Source organism: Pelophylax lessonae, assembly GCF_965119305.1.
Source record: "Pelophylax lessonae genome assembly, chromosome: 7".
Classification (NCBI taxonomy): domain Eukaryota; kingdom Metazoa; phylum Chordata; class Amphibia; order Anura; family Ranidae; genus Pelophylax; species Pelophylax lessonae.
The window spans coordinates 208,671,540-208,691,885 of record NC_138774.1 but is presented as its reverse complement, the minus strand read 5'-3'; the positions used below and the strand labels follow the sequence as shown (position 1 = coordinate 208,691,885).

At 45.5% G+C, this 20,346-nt stretch overlaps 1 protein-coding gene across 1 annotated transcript in view; it reads left to right on the top strand.

Moving 5' to 3' along the window:
* ZWINT (ZW10 interacting kinetochore protein) overlaps window positions 1–20,346 on the top strand; it is a 40,214-nt gene that overhangs the window by 1,645 nt on the left and 18,223 nt on the right. Inside the window, exon 2 of the mRNA XM_082263747.1 lies at window positions 18,846–18,942. Within this exon, the coding sequence (XP_082119873.1) occupies window positions 18,846–18,942 (97 nt within the window). The remainder of the gene's footprint in view (window positions 1–18,845; window positions 18,943–20,346) is intronic.

Sequence of the window (20,346 nt, the reverse complement as noted above, 5' to 3'; positions counted from 1 at the left end):
GGGGAGGTGCTTTGACTAAGGGAAGGCAAAGGATCCATGTTCCTGCTTCGCAGAAACACAGGATCAGTACCTTTCCCCTCTGACAGAAGGACAATGTGCCTGGTTTACCCACTGCTGGGCTCACGCTGTGTATGATCTCAGTAGGAGCGGGTCGCCGGCAGCACACGCGTTGCCCAAATCTGTGTCCGATCACGTTCTAGGTAAGACAAGTAACCATGAGCTACCTACCTATCTATTTACTAATGCTATCAGCATGAGGATTGGAAATAATGTAGACCGCTGATCTAGGGGTGTTGCCCTTTTTGGAGGGGACTCCAACCTTGCTTTGGATTCTTATCTTGTTCAAGATTTATTTTCTGTTTTATTGGATTTTCTGGTATTAACACCAAACGGAAGATAAACAATAAATATCACTCCATATCGTACAGAATACCGGTTTAGGTGATTGAATACAAGTGATATAACAGAAACAATCGGTAGAGGAAGGCAAAAACTTGGATTCTTATCTGTGATAAAACTAGAAGACCTTCCATGGCTCCTAGATCGTACTTTTGGGTATCGCCTAAGTTGGTTAAAATGCTGTATTACCATAAATTTATAGATATTTGTCAGGAGCCTAACCCACCCAGGAAGGACTATACCTTCTTTTCTCATGTCCACTATACCTACTTTGAAATAGACAATTTCTTCACAACCCCCTACTGTTACCCCTCTTCCATGCTAGCAAAATTGTAGACGTGGCCTGGTCGGACCACTCCCTGCTCTGGACTTCGTGTGACACTTTGCAAAGTCAAAGGGGGCCTGCCTCATGGAAACTGAAAGATTCAATATTAAAGCGGAGTTCCGGGCACAGAATCGTTTTTGTTTTTTTTTTAATGTCCCCCAAACAGTAACCCTTAGACCTCTATACATCCGCTAATCCTGTTTCTCACAATGAAATAATCGGTTTGCACGTATAAAATCTTACTTTATAAAATGTATGACGAGCGCCGCCATCTTTGTTCTGGATCGCCGAGTCCGTTGTGGGGAAATGTCTTCCCTTCTTCCTTGATCTAGTGGGCGGAGGCCTGTGAGTCCAGCGCGAAATCTCGCGCATGCCCAGTACTATGCGATCGGCATAGTACTGGTTTCCATAGGGACGGCAATGTTGAGGAAGTTGCTGCCCCTATAAAGCCATCCTCCGCCTCCCGGAAGCTCAGAAAACGTGCAGGAGAGAGAGGAGCAGACCGCCTAACATCGCGTCATTTCCTGTTTGGAAATAACGCGATGAGAAGAGCGGCCGGCTGCCTACGTCACTGCACATTGCATCCTGGGAGCGACGAGTAAGAGCTCCCAGGACGCATTGCGGGACAGGAAGTGCCGGGGTGAGCTGCGGCTCAGGAGGGAGGAAGTAGATGGAAAGGTGAGTATATACAGTGGGTACGGAAAGTATTCAGACCCCCTTAAATTTTTCACTCTTTGTTATATTGCAGCCATTTGCTAAAATCATTTAAGTTCATTCTTCTTCCTCATGAATGTACACATAGCACCCCATACTGACAGAAAAACACAGAATTGTTGACATTGTTGCAGATTTATTAAAAAAGAAAAACTGAAATATCACATGGTCCTAAGTATTCAGACCCTTTGCTCAGTATTTAGTAGAAGCCCCCTTTTGATCTAATACAGCCAGGAGTCTTTTTGGGAAAGATGCAACAAGTCTTTCACACCTGGATTTGGGGATCCTCTGCCATTCCTCCTTGCAGATCCTCTCCAGTTCTGTCAGGTTGGATGGTAAACGTTGGTGGACAGCCATTTTTAGGTCTCTCCAGAGATGCTCAATTGGGTTTAAGTCAGGGCTCTGGCTGGGACATTCAAGAACAGTCACGGAGTTGTTGTGAAGCCACTCCTTCGTTATTTTAGCTGTGTGCTTAGGGTCATTGTCCTGTTGGAAGGTAAACCTTCGGCCCAGTCTGAGGTCCAGAGCACTCTGGAGAAGGTTTTTGTCCAGGATATCTCTAGGGCTGAAACAACGAATTGATTAATCGATTATAATCGTCAACTAATCGATTATGAAAATAGTTGTCAACTATTTTCGTAATCGATTAATCGTCAGCCGATTAGTTGTCCTTACATATCAGAAAATACAGTGCAACACACATACAGCTCAGTAAACCATCCATACATGTCAGTAGATGACAGAGAACTTGTGAATGTGTGAGGAGCAATGCCTCATGGGAAATGTAGTCCTGGGCAAGAGAAGGAACCAAGTGATTCTAAAGGCAGAGGTTTTTTAACCTTGCTATAGGGACACTCTGTACAGTACTATACTTTGCTGCTTCCTATAGGGGCACTTTGAAGGCAGAAGGGGCTGGAAGTGCCATGGGGGGGGGGGGGGGGAGGGGGGCAGAAGAGGAGAATCAGTGCTGCTCTGTGAAAAATCATTACACAGAGAGGATAAGTATGACAAGATTGTTGTTAAAAAGAAAAGAATCCAACATTTACAATCACTGTAAGGGCTCTGTGCTGGGAAGATCAGCATCTGAACCCAGAGAAGGTGGAGGCCGATGGACTAGAGGTGATATAAGGCATTACAATTACATTTAAAGTAAAAGTTTATTAGTATTGTGCATTATACTGTATTTAAAATTATTATATCCATGAAAAAAAAAAGTCTCAGCTTTTAGTACTACTTTAATATATAAATGTTATTTTCCCCCCTCCACCCTTCATATACCTTCATGTCTGACTCCCAGTTAAAATATCCTGCATATCCGACTTCTGGGCATATTTTTTTTATATACATACACATGAAAAAAAAAAGCATGCTGCTGCTACTAAAGGTCTTCTGCTGCCCATACATGTATTGGATTTTTGGACAAAAATATTTGCATCTATATGTGTTCAAAAATGATTTGTATATTTGTTGAATGGACGAGTGTTGTTTGAAAATTCCACTTGCTTTTAACAATAAATTTTAAAATGAATAAAACTTCTGAGCAAAAACCACATACACGATTTGAAGATTTGTTTGATCGAGAAGTTTTCTATTCTGTTCCTTCAAATTTTCCTGTCACTGTGGTTGACACCGGACACCAAATACACTAATGGTTAGAAAAATCGGATGAATGTTTTTAAACATTTTCTAAAAAAAAATTTAGTTTGTGTATTACCAGCATAAGTGACAGCAGGCACAGGGAGCTTGTATCAAACTACCTGCCTATTAATAAGGGAGTCTATCATGATTATATACAAATCCGGTCTGAAAATTTGCAAAACAGTGTTTTTAGGTCTTTTAAAAATATTGATCTCAGAGTCTGATATGTACCACATTTACCTCTAATAATATATATATCTGTCTCAGAGTGGATTAAATATCCAACTATATAGCTAGATAGTTATATTTACCACTACATATAGATATTCAAGAATATTAACTAAATTATACACTTTTTTTTTTTTTTAGGTTTTTATCCGATTAGTCGATTAATCGAAGCAATAATCGGCCAACTAATCGATTATGAAAATAATCGTTAGTTGCAGCCCTAGATATCTCTGTACTTGGCCGCATTCATCTTTCCCTCGATTGCAACCAGTCGTCCTGTCCCTGCAGCTGAAAAACACCCCCACAGCATGATGCTGCCACCACCATGCTTCACTGTTGGGACTGTATTGGACAGGTGATGAGCAGTGCCTGGTTTTCTCCACACATACCGCTTAGAATTAAGGCCAAAAAGTTCTATTTCTCCAGTCGTCTGTCCAGGACAGCACAGGAGATATAGGCTCCACCTCCGGAGACAGGAAACACAAAGGATCAGGTGAATAAAGGGGCGGACACCCACCATCTTCCCCAGTCTTTTGTGTTTCCTCCCCGGAGGAGGAGGCAGGTGTGGAGCTCTGCTGTACCTATCCTAGGGAGGAGGTCAGCGGTGGGGGCCCCCGGTGGTCGACAAGGCCGTGTCCGGCGCATCTCCTCCTGGAGCCCGGGGAGGGCTATGTCTAGTACCTGCTACAAGGGGGAGTCCGGTCGCCGTACCGAGGACTTCCGGATTCAGGCAGGGGGACGCATGCGCAGGCCTTGAGTTCCGGCCTTTGGAGCGCATAGGAGGAGGGCGGGGCTTCCGGCGCATCACTTCCGGTTCCGGCTCTCACAGCGGTGATGACGCCGGAGCCATGACAGTTTATTTAAACTGCCAAAGCCGCTCCAGGACCGCGAGGCTTCCCTGAGCAGAACGCAGCGGCATGATGCTGCAGGACGAAAAGGCCTCTCTCATAGAGACTGCGGGACACAGCGGTGGTGGCGCCATCTCAGCCCAGGTAGGTGTCACTGGGGTAGGCTACCTACTGGGCTGGGAGAGGGGGGGGTGAGTACAGGGACCCTCAGAATGCTGTGATTTTCCCTGTTGTTTTATTGCTCCCCCCCCCCCCCCCCCAAAGCTGAGTTCGGGCTAATGAGCCTAGGAACTCTGGCTTAGCTTCTCTGGCAGGGGGTGGCTATTGTAGTTTATCCCCCCTCCTTGTTTTTTTCTGTTAGGGTCTCACCATCTCCTTGTTTTTTCCCTCTTCTCGTCTTCAGGCTCAGCCCAAAGACACAGAGAAACCTTCGGGGAAGAAAAGATGCCCGGCCCGTGCTGCTAAGTTTAAGGAGGGCTGGAGTAAACCCCTTTGTAAACCCTGTATAGACAAATTGGTCTATAAGGAGTCAACAGGGGCATGCAAGGAGTTAATCGCAGGAGTCCAAAAGGAGATGAAAGCGATTAAATCTATGCTGACTAACATAGAGACCCCCAGACAGCCAGCAGAAGCCCCCCTAGTTTCAGCCCCAGAGGAGGGTGTAGAAACAGAGGCAGAGGACTCAGATTCCCTTGAAGAGCTTAGTGAGGCAGCTTCTTCCAGGGAGGTCCTTGAGTTAGGGACCAATGTTCCCTCTAATTTTTTACTGTGCTGAGCAAATAAAAAAATTTCTGAGCGCAAACCTTTAGACTGAGCAATTTAATCAAAAATCATATATTGTCACAAAAAGTGCATGCTGCCATTAACTAATGGGCTATAGTTTGATAGAATATTAGTAAATCGTCTTAACTGTTCAACCAATTTTACAGTATATTATACTGTAAACTTGGTTGTGAACAGTTAATACGATTTACTAATATTCTATCAAACTATAGCCCATTAGTTAATGGCAACATGCTTTTTTGTGACAATATATAATTTTTGATGAAATTGCTCAGTCTAAAGGTAATAGTAATAATAAATGTTCAATAGGCTATTTTTAAGCTGTGGTTACATTTTGGCACCAAGTTTGAAAAGTTTACACAGTAAAGTGAATACATTCCAAACACAGTCCTGGTTTCCTGACAGATATAATGCATACTGTTCACAATTGTGGGGCTACAGTAACACATCCATCCATTATAGAGATGTGTTTGTTCTCAGTGCTGGCAAATTGGTCCTGACAGCATGAGCTACTGTGCACAGTGCAGCTCAGGAGAGAACTGGGCAGGGTAGAAGAGGGACATTTGGGGGACATGCAGGTGTTCAAGGTTAGTACAGGGGTTCCTTTAGTAGTTCAGGGTGGTGGGAGCCATTACCAAGGCAGACGCACCACCTTATGGTATGGGTATGGCACTAATAAAAGGTTTCCTTTTTGAAAGCCAAATGCACATTTTCACAGTGTTACACCAGCACACAGTATGTTGCAGTTGTAATGAGATTCATTTTGAGTGGTAGCCAACAAAGCAACGCACCTCCAATGCACATATCTTGCAGTGCATCACAGCGCACATTAATACACCACCATGCAATGTGTCACAATGCATTTCCAAAAATGATGCATGCCCATTTTGTGAGACATTTAGCTGCTTTGCCACTGCCAGCCTATTGATCCCAAACTCCCTCAAAATGCCAGGTCATTGCGGACGGCATCCAGCAGTATAGAAGTGTTCTGCTGGCTGAGTGGATCTTCTGGTGTTTGACCAGCCGTGACTTGGCCCCCGCGAGCCCCCCCATGCACTTACCTCACGGACGGTCATGGACCCGGTCACTTCAGTCCCCGGCTTCCCGCGGCGCCTCCTCCTCGGCCAATGGCATGAAGTTGGCCTTTCGGCCAATCAGGAAGCGGGAGGACCCGCTCCCTGATTGGTCAGGAGGAGGATCCGTGTGACAATGGCGAATTTTCATTCGCTATTGTCACACAATGGGCGTGCTCTCGAGGCGCACGCTCTGTTCCCCGGCCGCCACGTCCGTGCAGTCTAAATAGGTGCGCGGTCTAAATAGATGCTTGCGCGGGACCGTAATTTTCACTGCGCGTCCGCGCATGCGCGCACTTTAGGGGGAACATTGTTAGGGACTAAATCGCCTAGGTATAAGTTATCACTGGAGGAAGTGGATGCTGTACTAGGAGTGATTTATGAGACCTTAGAAATTAAGGAAGAGCAGGTCTCTCTGTCCCTACATGACAAAATGTACCAAACCCTGAAAGAAGCTCAGTCTAGGGTATTTCCGGTACATGACACTTTGTCGGACTCCATTAAAAAGGAGTGGGTGGAGCCTGAAAAGAAGCTGTTTTTCCCAAAGAGCTTAAAGAGGAGGTTTCCCTTTAAGGAGGACCCCTCTTGTATTTGGAACAAGGTTCCCAAGCTGGATGCGGCCTTCTCACAATGCGCCAAATCTACAGACCTGGCCTTTTGAGGATATGGGTGTCCTTAAAGAGCCTATGGATAAGAGAATAGAGGTTCTCCTTAAAAGGTCATGGGAGGCAGTTATGGCTAACCTAAAAACAGCTATGGCCACAACAGTGGTGGCCAGAAATCTGGAGGTTTGGCTGGACCAACTTAAAGCCCATCTGGAAGGAGGGACTTCCCGTAAAGAAATTCTGGATTCCATTCCTATGCTGTCAAAAGCGGCCGGGTATATGGCAGATGCTTCGGCAGAATCGGTCAAGTTGTCCGCCAGAACTGCAGCCCTGGTGAACTCTTCACGTAGGGCCTTGTGGTTGAAGTCATGGTCAGGGGACTTAGCGTCCAAGACGAAGCTTTGTGGTATCCCCTTTGAAGGGGACCTTTTATTCGGCCCAGACCTAGAGAAGGTCCTGGACTGAACAGCTGACAGGAAAAAAGCTTTTCCGTAAAAGCCCAAGAAAGCTCCAGAGCGACGTTTTTTTCGTCCCCAAAGACCACAAGGGCAAACTTCCAAAATGCCAGCCACGAAAAAGCAGTGGGGGAGAGGACAGCAAAAGAAAGGTATTCTCTTTTCCTCTCCTAAAAAAACCTCTAAACCCCAATGACCGGGTTCCGGTGGGGGGAAGGTTGGGTCAATTCCTCCCACAGTGGGAAAGCGTGACCCAAAACAGGTTCATATTGAGGATTATCAAGGAAGGTTATCAGATTCAGTTCCAGTGTATTCCACCCGCGAGAACAGTTCTGACCTCCCCTCCCAAAGATCCCCTAAAGGCGTCGGCACTGTTGTCGCAAATTGGCGACCATGTGGTCCAGAAAGTTCTTGTTCCAGTGTCCCAGGAAGAAACAAACAGGGGTTTCTACTCGCACTTCTTTGTGGTGAAAAAGCCATCGGGGAGTTTTCGGCTAATCCTGAACCTAAAACCTCTGAACAGATGGGTGACCTACAAAAATTCTGGATGGAAACCATCTTTACGGTGAAAGCCATGCTCCCCCCAAATTGCTTTATGGCTTCCCTGGATCTAAGGGATGCCTATCTTCATATCCCGATTCACAAGAAGTCTCAAAAACTTTTAAGAATAGCGATAAGATGGGGGAGTGCTGTTCGCCATCTGCAGTTCAGAGCCCTACCATTCGGACTGAGTTCTTCTCCCAGGATTTTCACCAAAGTCCTGGCAGACGCACTGGCTCCCTTAATGCCCCATACACACGTGCAGATTATCTGAAGACTTTTGTCTGCAGACTTACCAAAACCATATAATATGAGGTCAAACCTAAACACTTTCAATCTGTATGCAATCCGGCAGGCCCTTGCACTACATAGAAAAGGTAAATCTGAAGACAAAAGTCTTCAGATAATCTGCACGTGTGTATGGGGCATAAGACTAAGGGGAATCTCGGTCATTCCGTATCTGGACGACCTTTTATTTTTTGCCCATTCCTTTTCCCAGTTACAGGAAGACTTGCGGGTGGCCACCCGGTTCTTGGAGGACTTGGGTTGGTTAATCAACAAGGACAAATCCAATCTGATCCCAACATAAGAGTTGTGCTTTCTGGGGTACAGGATAAATTCAAAAGAGCAGAAAGTTTTTCTCACTCTAGAAAAGGGGGAAAAGGTAAAGGCGACAGCAGCCGCCCTGCAATCCAACATGGCACTGTCCATCAGGACAGCTATGTCAGGCCTAGGGTTCCTCGCAGCAACAATCCCAGCTGTTCCTTGGGCAAGGGCCCACTTTCGGTGTCTCCAAGCCAACATCCTGAGAGTTTGGGATGGGAGACAACAATCCCTGGACAAGACCATCCGTTTGTCTCCAAAAGCCAAGCAATCGCTCTGGTGGTGGAGAAAAGAAGAGAACCTCTGGGGGGGCCTTCAGTGGTCCTTCCCAGTATCCGTCCGGATAACTACGGACGCCAGTACCTGGGGATGGGGAGCCCATTGGGGAACAAGGATGGCTCAGGGAGCATGGTCCAGAAGGGAATCTCGGGAATCGGGCAATTGGAGAGAACTACGGGCAATCTGGGAAGCCCTAAGAGTGTTCTCCAATGACCTGAACGGACACCATGTACAAGTCCTATCGGACAACGTGGTGGCGGTCGCTTATGTCAACAAACAGGGAGGGACTCGGTGCCCGTCCCTGATGCAGCTGACAGCGAACCTTTTTTTTCCTGGGCAGAAGTAAACCTGAGCTCTATTTCCGCAGTCCACCTAAGGGGTGTGGACAACGAGATGGCAGACTTTCTAAGTCTCCATCAGGTATCGGAAGCAGAGTGGTCCCTAAACAGGGAAGTCTTCCAGTCGGTGACCCAGAGATGGGGCGTTCCAGACATAGATCTGTTCGCCAGCAGGACGAACAACCAAGTACCAAGGTACTTTTCCCTAGAGAAAGGCGGAGGAGCCATAGGGCTGGATGCCTTAGCTCAGGAGTGGACGTCTCAGCTGAGTTATGCTTTTCCCCCGTTCAAGTTGATTCCTCTCGTTTTTAAGGAAGTTCATCCAGGAGGATACCACCTTAATCCTGATAGCCCCGTTTTGGCCAAACAGGCCTTGGTTTTCATCCCTGAGGCGTCTAGCAGTAGGTCCCCCCCTCATGTTTCCAGAGAGGGAAGACCTGCTCTCTCAGGGGCCGATACAACTGCCAAAGATTCAGAGAATGAAGTTGGCAGCCTGGTATCTGAAGAAAGTCTTTTGAAGTCAAAAGGACTTTCAGATAAGGTGATCCGCACAATTCTTTCTAGTAGAAAGAAGGTCACCCAGGCAATTTATTTTAAGTATTGGAAAATTTTTTGTTCTTGGCTAAAAACCGATAACGGGGAGGTCGGTATTCCAGCCATTCTTGAATTTCTGCAGGAAGGTGCAGACAAGGGACTGGCCGTTAGCACTTTAAAAGTGCAAGTAGCGGCATTGTCAGTGTTTCTGGAAAGATCCCTGGCTTTAGAACCTTTAGTGGTGAGGTTCTTCAAGGGACTATCCAGAATTAGACCAGTTCCATTTAAGGTTCTTCCTAAATGGGACTTGTCAATAGTACTACAGGGTTGGATAAAACTTTCACAGGATGTAGACCTGTCGTTAAAGTATATTACCCTTAAGACGCCTTTCTGGTGGCAATTTCTACAGCCAGGCGCATTAGTGAGCTTCAGGCGCTTTCAGTTAGGGAACCTTTTCTTCAAATTTTTGAAGACAGGTTGGTCGTACGTACAGATCCAGGATTCCTGCCTAAGGTGGCTTCCAGGTTCCACAGGGCCCAAGAAATGGAGTTACCATCCTTCTGCTCCTCCCCTTCCAATCCAAGGGAAGCAGAGTTTCATCTTTTAGATGTCAGGGCCTGTGTGTTAAGCTATCTAGAGTTGTCTAAGAGCTTTAGAAAATCCAATGCTTTATTTGTAGTGCATTCAGGGAAAAATAAGGGTCAGCAGGCTTCAAAGAATACTATAGCCAGGTGGATTAAACAGGCGATAGTAGAAGCTTATAGAAGTTTAGATAAGGAGAGCCCTTTTTCTCTGTTAGCCCACTCCACGAGGGCATTATCTGCTTCTTGGGCAGAGCGGGCTGGGGCGACACCAGAACAAATTTGCAAAGCAGCCACCTGGTCTAGCTTCTCGACATTCATCAAGCACTACAGACTGGACCTTCTCTCTGCGCAAGATCAAGCGTTTGGAAGGAAGGTCCTCCAGGCGGTAGTCCCACCCTAATCTGGTAAGTTCTCGTTGATCTCTCCTGTGCTGTCCTGGACAGACGACTGGAGAAAAACCAGAGTTAGACTTACCGGTAACTCTGTTTCTAGGAGTCGTCCAGGACAGCAGGGATTCCCTCCCTATAATGCTGTTTTAACCATTGGGCGAGTGTCTTTTTGTCTTGTTACAGATGCCATATCCGGGGAGTTCTCGGATAAAGACTGGGGAAGATGGTGGGTGTCCGCCCCTTTATTCACCTGATCCTTTGTGTTTCCTGTCTCCGGAGGTGGAGCCTATATCTCCTGTGCTGTCCTGGACGACTCCTAGAAACAGAGTTACCGGTAAGTCTAACTCTGGTTTTTTGGTCTCATCAGACCAGAGAATCTTATTTCTCACCATCTTGGAGTCCTTCAGGTGTTTTTTAGCAATCTCCATGCGGGCTTTCATGTGTCTTACACTGAGGAGAGGCTTCCGTCGGGCCACTCTGCCATAAAGCCCCGACTGGTGGAGGGCTGCAGTGATGGTTGACTTTCTACAACTTTCTCCCATCTCCTGACTGCATCTCTGGAGCTCAGCCACAGTGATCTTTGGGTTCTTCTTTACCTCTCTCACCAAGGCTCTTCTCTCCCGATAGCTCAGTTTGGCCGGACGGCCAGCTCTAGGAAGGGTTCTGGTCGTCCCAAACGTCTTCCATTTGAGGATTATGGAGGCAACTGTGCTCTTAGGAACCTTAAGTGCAGCAGAAATCTTTTTGTAACCTTGGCCAGATCTGTGCCTTGCCACAATTCTGTCTCCGAGCTCTTCAGGCAGTTCCTTTGACCTCATGATTCTCATTTGCTCTGACATGCATTGTGATCTGGAAGGTCTTGTATAGACAGGTGTGTGGCTTTCCTAATCAAGTCCAATCAGTATAATCAAACACAGCTGGACTCAAATGAAGGTGTAGAACCATCTCAAGGATGATCAGAAGAAATGGAAAGAACCTGAGTTAAATATGAGTGTCACAGCAAAGGGTCTGAATACTTAGGACCATGTGATATTTCAGTTTTTTTCTTTTTTAATAAATCTGCAACAATGTCAACAATTCTTTGTTTTTCTGTCAGTATGGGGTGCTATGTGTACATTCATGAGGAAGAAGAATGAACTTAAATGATTTTAGCAAATGGCTGCAATATAACAAAGAGTGAAAAATTTAAGGGGGTCTGAATACTTTTCGTACCCACTGTAATGCTCTCTAAAAAGGTAAGGGAAAAAAAAAGGGCCGGGAATATCCAATTCTGGCTCAGCAAAGGATAAGGAAGCATTCTACAGACACGATTCTGTACCCTAAGTAATCCCTCGGTCTGCTTTGACATTGAACTACACCTCAAGGAGTTCTTCACATTAAACAGTTCTGAGGACACCTCTCCTATGACAAATTGGGCAGCTCACAAGCCTACAATTGGGGGTTACCTAATTCAAATGGCATCTCGCCTTAAAAAAAAAAAAGCGAAGAGGAGAGGGGGTTGTCTGATCTGCTTGCTCAACATAAACAGAAATAGGACCTGGACCTCAGGGATGAAATTGATTCTGTCTGGCTGGAACTGAAACTTTACTTGACCACTAGGGAGGAGAAGAGTCTTAGATGGACCGAGGCCTCTTTTTATTCCCTGAAGGACAGGCTGGGTACAGTGTTGACTTGTAAGCTTTTACCCCCAACTTTGTCGCACTGTAGTCCCCAAGATTAGAAGGTCTGATGGATCCTGGACCAGATTACACAGACCATAGTGCATCTCTTCCACTCTTACAATTCTTTGTATGGGGGGCGGGGAGACTCGTCGCCCAAGGCCCTGGATGACTTTCTTAAAGACTTAACTCTTCCCTCCCTATTGGCTTCTCATCGGGATATTTTTGAAGAAGGAAATTACCATAGAGGAGGTACTAGCTGTTATTAAACAGGCTAATACATCCAGGACTCTGAGTCCAGATGGTATCTCGGCTTCCTTTTAGAAAGTTTCCCCACTACCGGCACCCCATCTGCTGAGCTTCTTTGTGGTCATACGCGAGGACGCTGCCTTTGACTCAGACTCCAATAGAGCCCATATATGTCTAATATCTAAATTGGACAAGGATCACAGCAACGTGGCGAACTACCGCTCAATATCATTAATCAATAACGACCTTAAGCTCCTCACAAAAATATAACCGGTTCAACAAAATATATTCCTATAAATCAGGTGGGATTTGTTCTTGGCTCACAGGCGGTGGACCTGTTTTAGATGGACTATAGACCTGGGGTTTCCTTACTGGGATGGAGTAGGCACTAGGCGAGGTATGCTACTGTCACTGGACCTTCATAAGGCCTTTGACTCTATCCTGGCCATTCCTTTTCCATATGTTGAGGAGATGGAATTGTGGACTTGAGATTTCTCTCCCTCCTAAGTGTTTTGTACTCAAATCTCTCGGCTAATATCGTGTATGGCCGTAAGTCCGACCAGGCAGGGATGCCCTCTTTCGCCTCTCCTTTTATTATAGCTATGGAAACACTGGCAATAGCCATTTGTTCTAACCCTAACATCCACGGCGTTTCCAGTGGAGGCAGAAACCATCAATGTGCGTTATCTGCCGACGATCTTTTACTATCGCAGACCCCATCACAACCCTACCTAATCTATTTGTAACCCTATCCAAATTTGAGTCCATCTCGGGCCTGAGGGTAAATCACTCTAAATCTTAAGCGTTAGCTATAAATCGGGATGCAGTGCAGCAGTCCTTCCTCCTTTTTAAATGTTTGCAGGCACTCCCTTATCTTGGAGTCAAACTTACCTCTGATAGTTCCATGCTGTATCAGGCTAACTATGTCCCCCTTTATACCTCAATTGATAAAGACCTAAAACACTGGCGGGCCCATGATCTTTCATGGATGGGTAGGATTACGGCCGTTAAGATGATAGTCCGTCGCATTTTATACTACTTCAGGTCCCTACCAATCCCAGTACCGTCCACAATTTTTTTGGAAGCTCCAATCATGGATTTACAAATTTATATGGGACACCGGTTGCTGCAGAGTGTCTCGTTCTATGCTATACGCCTCTAAGTGGCGGATGGCCTGGGAGTGTCACATTTTCTGCGCAATTACAGAGCTGTTCAGTTGGTCCAACTGTATCCTATTTTATAAAAAAAAAAAACTGACTGGGCTCGGTTGGAGGCATAAGCTAGTACCTCACTACCTATAGACCTCCTGATGTGGCTCTCTCCCAAGGAGCATCGGGCTGTCCTGAGCCCATCCTTATTCCACTCTCAACATCTTTGGGACACGCTATGCAAATTATACCCCATGAAATCTCCTCATTCTCCAGTGGCTCCTCTTTAATAACCCTCAATTCCCCCTAGGACAGGACAATTTGCATGGTGGATCAACAAGGGCCTCTACGGAGTAGCACATTTTCTAGATCATAAAGGCATTATAAAGCCTCCCTATTAGAGAAACCTTAGATGCCCCTAGTAAAACCTTTTGCTTGTACCAAATTACACATTTTATTCAGTCTTTCTTTTCCAATAATTTTTATTAAATTTTTCGAAGTCAAAGATAAACAAAAGTAACAAAGTACCAAACAAGGCATAAACATCTAGGAGCCAGCTAAAAAAGTTAGGAGCCAATTTAATTAATTTTTTTTTTTTATGCTAACAAATCTTACGGGTAGAACATGTAAGATGTTCCTCAAGGTGAACTTATCCTTTAACACTTTCTCGCCCAGAGCAGTTTTTTTGCAAACGTTTAAAAAAAAAAATTTTTAGGCCTGAAGACTACATAAAACCCCCAGACATTCTATATTTTCTGTAAGCAGACACCCTAGAGAATAATAGTGGTAGATCCAATTTCTCTATCGTTCATTGACGGACGCAGTTCTCTGATCCATATCAGTAGGGTTATACTGCCCCCTACCAGAGTAGGACACTAGGCAGAAAAAAAAGTTCTGGCTATTGCCTTTGGGCAGTCCTGGAGGGTACACCCTCTCTCTTCCTACATAGGATGTCAGTTTTTAATCTGCCTAGTCAGGAGTAAGAACCTAGTTCCTTGCTGGGGTCTTTGGTCCTGGCATAAAAGTATTTTTTTGAGATCTTCAAGCAACTATGCCAGGCTGGGCGACGGACTGGATAATCCTATATCCAGTGGTCGGGGACTGGCCCTGCGAGTTAAACGTCTCGCCAGGATGCACACGAAAGGATCCTATGTCTTAGCGTTCCTATTTGGCCAACAGCCCCCTACTTTGGTGGAGTGGGGTCTTGTCAGGAGATGGCGGCGCCTATGTTCCTGGTATGGTTAGTAAACGCTCCTTCCCCAGCGGATTTTGGGGTGGACGCGGGCCCCCTCCCTTGGATGGTCGGACCCTCACCATCCTGGGTTTCCCTTTGTCCTGTTGTGACCCCCCCCCCCTCCACTTGGGGGACTGTTTGGGCCTACCCGGGGCTGGGACTCTCGTTTGCTGGCCGCATGGGGGGCCGGGGAATGCTTGACCAATCGTGCAGGGGGGACCTCGCTGAGGTTCCTGCAGCTGGCTGGTGTTAGATGGGCTAGCGGGGGCTCCCCCCTGTGGGTCCCGGTTCCCGCACGGGGCCGCCATTTTCCTGTAGCCTCGTCTGCTTTTATGGTGGTGGCCATTTTGCAGTGGATTTTTTGCTGTGAAGGCTGGTGGTTGTGCCTGGAGGCATTCTTTTGGTGGTAGGAGCCCCTCCTTTCACCCCGGGCAGCTTCCTGGCTCACTTCCTTTCATTTAGCCACCGCTGAGACCTTCCTAATCCGATTGCATATCTGGGGACAGTAGTTACTGAGGGTGGCCTCTCTCTGTGGGGGTTCATTAGCGCGTGCCTGACCTCCAGGGGGTGCTGTAGCGCTGTGGGGCAGCTTCTTTTATTAAAAAAAAGTATGGACCCCGCAGGCCATGTGTCTTTCCCCCCCCCCCCCCCACCTGACCCCCTCACGGAGGCCGCAGGGCCTTCCGGATCTCCACTGCCCATCAATGCTTTCGGCGGTTCGGGAAACATTTGAGCCCAGCTGGAGGTGGGAGGTGCGCTGAAACGTTTTCTCCACCTACCCCTGCCTCATCTGATGTCTCAGATTCTGAGTCTGATGGGTCTGTTACCTCGTGCCCTGTCTCCTCGGATAATGTGGATGATCTTTCTACCTCCCCTGCCGCGCATGATACAGGTGCATGTGGATGCACTGGTTGTTTCGGTGCGTGACACCCTGCAATTCAGAGGACGCAGCTGCGCCTGGGGCGCAGGTAGCATCTGGCACTCGCATCCCATCCGGAGCAATTTATTTTGATAGCATGCTCATGTAGGATGGGACCGTCTGAGAATAATAGTGGTTGATCCAATTTTTTTTTATGTCACATGATATCACTGCAAAGGTCTAGGAAACACAACATTTCAGTAAAAAAACATTCAAAGTAAATTCTAGGGGGCACAAAAATGCAATAAATTACCCCATTTTTTGGTAGACTAAAGAAGCAGAGGTTGCAATACGTAAATGGATACCCAACATGTCAAACCTTAAATTTGCGTGCACCGCAACAAACTTCAGTATCCTATATTTTCCATAGGTGATGCTTTAAAGCACCCTATAGGTCATCAATTTAGCGTTACAAAGGAGGCCTGGTGCTAAAATTATTGCTCTCATTCCCGCGTGTGTGGCGTTATGTAACGTATATAGCAATCAAGGTTTTCAGGCATGATTTTATGTTTGTACGTGCGTATATGTGGGGTTTGGGGCCTCAATTATTATTGCTTGGGTGTAACTTTTAATTTCTTACAGTTAATGAAAAATGTTACCCCCCCCCCCCCCCCCCCCAAAATCACATAGGAGATAACGTCTCTGTCATTTGTTTTGGTGACAGATTCTCTTTAATGAGACATATAGGGTCTAAAAGTCCCTTCATGTCTCCTCTGTGCTCCAATGCATGTAATTCAATGCACATCGCACTGCATTACATTCTTTCATGGCCGGGTAAACTGTCAAGGAGGAACCAGAAGTCACGTCAATTCTGGGTCAACAACAAGAAGGGGAGGAGAGCTGGCGTGTCTTCTCTCCTCCTTCCCCCCTCTACCCGGCAGCACCCTCTAGGTCAGTCCCGGGCCCGCAGATGCTCAAGCGGAGCCCAGGATACGTAGCGGGGCGGGGAGCGCATGCAGGGTGTGCAGCATTTAGGAGCTAGGACTACGTTTCTCGTCACCATGGCGACCTGGCGCCTAGGGTTTGTGGAGCCCTGCCTTAGTGTAGTGGGTCAATTTTGTCTGTATTTATCTTTGTACAGGAAATGGTGTCTTCTCAGCAGTAATACAAAGGGAAGGGAATGAGTTAAAGTTCAGCTTTGCTCAGAGCTAGTGACAGTGGCTGGGGAATCTGATTAGAGTCTGGTGTGAGGATAATAGCCCAGCCAGGATTCTCATAGGATTACCTGTGATCTGAAAGACCGAAAACAAGATTTAAACACCCCTGAGTCATTGATGACATCTGTCTATTAGCTGTGCTGCAAGACAGGACTGTCCTCTATGTGGAGAGGGGCTGGAAGGGAGCCAAGCTTGTGTGCCTGTGTACCTATGTATAATGCACAATTTGGCCCCTCTGGTAAAGAGGGCAGCGGTCTATGGCTAGCCCAAAGGTTACTGCACATTTATAGTTTATATTTAGTGAACCATAAGCTAAGTTCTGGCAGTGTGTGTATCAAAAAAAGATGATATAAATTTTCCTTACATTAAAGTGATTCTAAAGGCTCAGGGTCAGTTCACACCGTAGAAACCCAGTCCGGATGCGTTTCTGTATGCGTGTTTTCTTGATTCATTCCTTTACATTGAACGCACTGGAAGTAGCCGCACGGGGATGAACTATGCCATTGGAAACCATATAACCTACAACCCATATGTTTTTGATGCAGAAAAAACACACAGGACTGCATGGGGTGTGAACCGGCCCTCAATATTTATATAAAGATAAGACACATTTGCCCCCCACTCCTTCCCCATTGGCTGTAATTAATCCAATGAGGATGGAGAGAGCCTTTGCTCTTGTGCAAATTGCTGGATTGTGATCGGGCTCAGGTATGTACTTTGGTAGTGGGGAGGCCGGGGTCAAACAGAAGGTTTTTTTACTCTCATGCATTGGATCCCTGGACAGGTAGACAGGTAAGTGTGCTTATATAAAATCAGCAGCTACAGTATTTGTAGCTGCTGACTTTTCTTTTTTTTGGGGGGGAGACTGTAGCTTCTCTTTAGGCCCCTTTAACATTTGTGTGACTTGTCCTGCGACTTGGGACTGCAAAGTTGCATGACAAGTCGTACCGTTCATATCTGTGTGACTTCAAAGTAGACCCTGCATTACTTTGGTTACTTTGGTCCTTTGATGCATTTTGAGGTCCATAGACCTCAAGATTACACAGGCATTGCTTCAAGTCCAGTCAAAATCACATGAAAATCGTGGCAAAAACGTGTGACTTTTAGGTCGCACAAGTGTGAAAGGGGCCTTTCGTAAATGCAGGGCATCAATTTACAGAGCAGAATCCGACTGCTTGCAGACTAGCTGCAATCTTCTGCTGCCAGCACAGATATAGACACAGGATGGGCTGTGACTGGAGATGAAGAATCATCCGCTCTGTATCGTGTCTGCTAGAACTTTGTGTTAAAACAATTTGTTTTTTTAATTTTCTTTTCTGCATTTTTAAAAGCCTCATTATACCTTTTGGAAAATACCTTGGAGTGTTTGCTTTTCAAAACAGGATCATTTTGTGGGTGTTACCACTGTCCTGGTGCTCCAGGGCCTCCAAAAATGTGATCATAGTCAGGAAATTAGATGTGTAATTTATGGTCCTTGAAAGCCCAAGGAGCTCCTTAGATTTTGGGCCTCTCTACACTTCTGTGTTATTATAAAGTCTCACACATGTATCCCTATACTCAGCAGGAGTAGCAGAATGTGTTTTGATGCGTAATTATGCCTATGCTGTGTGCAAGAAAACAAAAAAATTTATATTTAATTTTCTTATAAAAAATAAAAACTACAAAACTCACCCTGCCTCTTATTAAATACCTTTCCAAAAAAAGGGTAATGGGGGGGGGGGGGGGGGTTGTGCTGTCCTAGCATTATAGAGTCTCAAGAGATAGGTACATCAGGATTGAATGTGTGTGTTTTTTGTTTTTTTTTAATTTCTGGTAAAAGAAAAAAAAAGGAAAGAGTGCAATGTGCCAAGTTCAGAACGAGCCCTAAGCAAAATCTCTTAGGAGAAGACTGTGACTACTATTGCAGAGTTGTTTTTGACTTCCAGGGTTGTCACCTTATTCAAAATTCACTACTTGGTTACTTGATGAAGCTGGAACAGTTGTGTTCTTATCCGGTGTCTAACACGTAACCATCACATCAAATGCCTCGTAATTGAAACTGAAGGCACAGCTATTCTTCCTACCTGGCCTACCAAACCAAATACTTCCTTTTGAAGAATACAACCTAAAATATATATATATATATTTTTTTTTTTTTTTTTTCAGGATTTTGGATTCCATTGCCAATAAACCACATTTAAATCTTCGCCAAAAAGAGGAGGGAGAAGAAGTCCCAGCTAAAATCCTGGTTCATTATTCTATTGTAAGAAATCTTTTAAAGTGGTATTAAGACTTTTATTTTTATTTTATTTTTTTAAAACAAACGGCTCAGATCCTCCACATTTTGCATCCCCCGCCAGGGCGCTCCTGGCCTCTCCCCCTTAAGCAGTGCCCCCAGATAAAGCCGCTTGGTTTGGCAAGCGTAATCCCCCCCCCCCCCTCTCATTGGGTCACTGGCTGTGATTGACAGCAGTGGGTGCCAATGGGCTCACGCTGCTGCCTCAGCCAAAGAGGAGGAAGGGTCCTGGGACAGCCGATGCTATCGTGGACATCGCTGGATCAAAGAGAGCTCAGGTAAGGATTTGGGGGGGGGGGGGGGTAAAACCAAAACCTTTAGAACCACTTTAAATTAAAAGAAGCCTTTAAATTAAAAAAGTGTCACATCTTAACATTCACGAAAGAGGGTTATTCAATGCTGCAATGTGCCAATATGCCAGAATCTTTTATAACAGCTGAAACAAATCAAAAGAAACTGAATAGTGGTTGAGACGTTATAGGCACATAGAAGACTGAACATGTACAGTCAAAAGTAACTTAAAAATCATTAAAATATCAGATTCTTTTATTCAAATCCTAATAATTCATGTATAAAACATCTTGGCTGATCAAACAACATCTACACCCTTGTTACAGAAACCCAATTATGACCTACCACTACTTTCCCAACATGGGACAAAAATTACAACAGACCTTGCGATATGAGTGTCCATGTGGGGAGAGCATTTCAACAAACTGTCTATTAGGCCTGCCAGAGACGACAACCGCCCCTCCGGTTTCCTGACCAGTAGTCTTGTTATCCTGCTATCAGGTGGAAGAGCGGATAGGGTCCTGCAGCTGTAATATCGGGACCTCAAATGAAAGTGCAACAAGCAAACTCAGGGAATAACAAACATGTAAAGGACTCTCAGTTAGGAGTAGAAGGTCGGAAGCCAGACCCCAAGGGAGCAAAGTCCAGAAGAGAGGTCGGAAGTGAGCCGAGTTGAACACAAGAAACCGTGCAATCCAAAAGGGGAGCGAGCCGAGTTCGAAAAACCTGAGTCGGTACAATTCAACGGGGTGATCCGAAGAGTAGTCGGGGAAAGCCAAGGTCAGCAACTAGAATAGAACATAACAGCAGACAAAACAGGAAGCAAAACCTATCCTATCCTAAGGCTAGAGGGGGAAATGTGTATGTATGTGTATATATATATATGTATATATATATATATATATATATATATATATATATATATATATATATATATATATATATATATATATATATATATATATATTGCAAAGGTAAAAAAAAAATCACAGCCATGAAGGTTAAAATGGATCCATGTCTTCACTTGATACCTACTAGAACTGAGAAACACACAAGAAATACTAAGCATACCTCCAATTG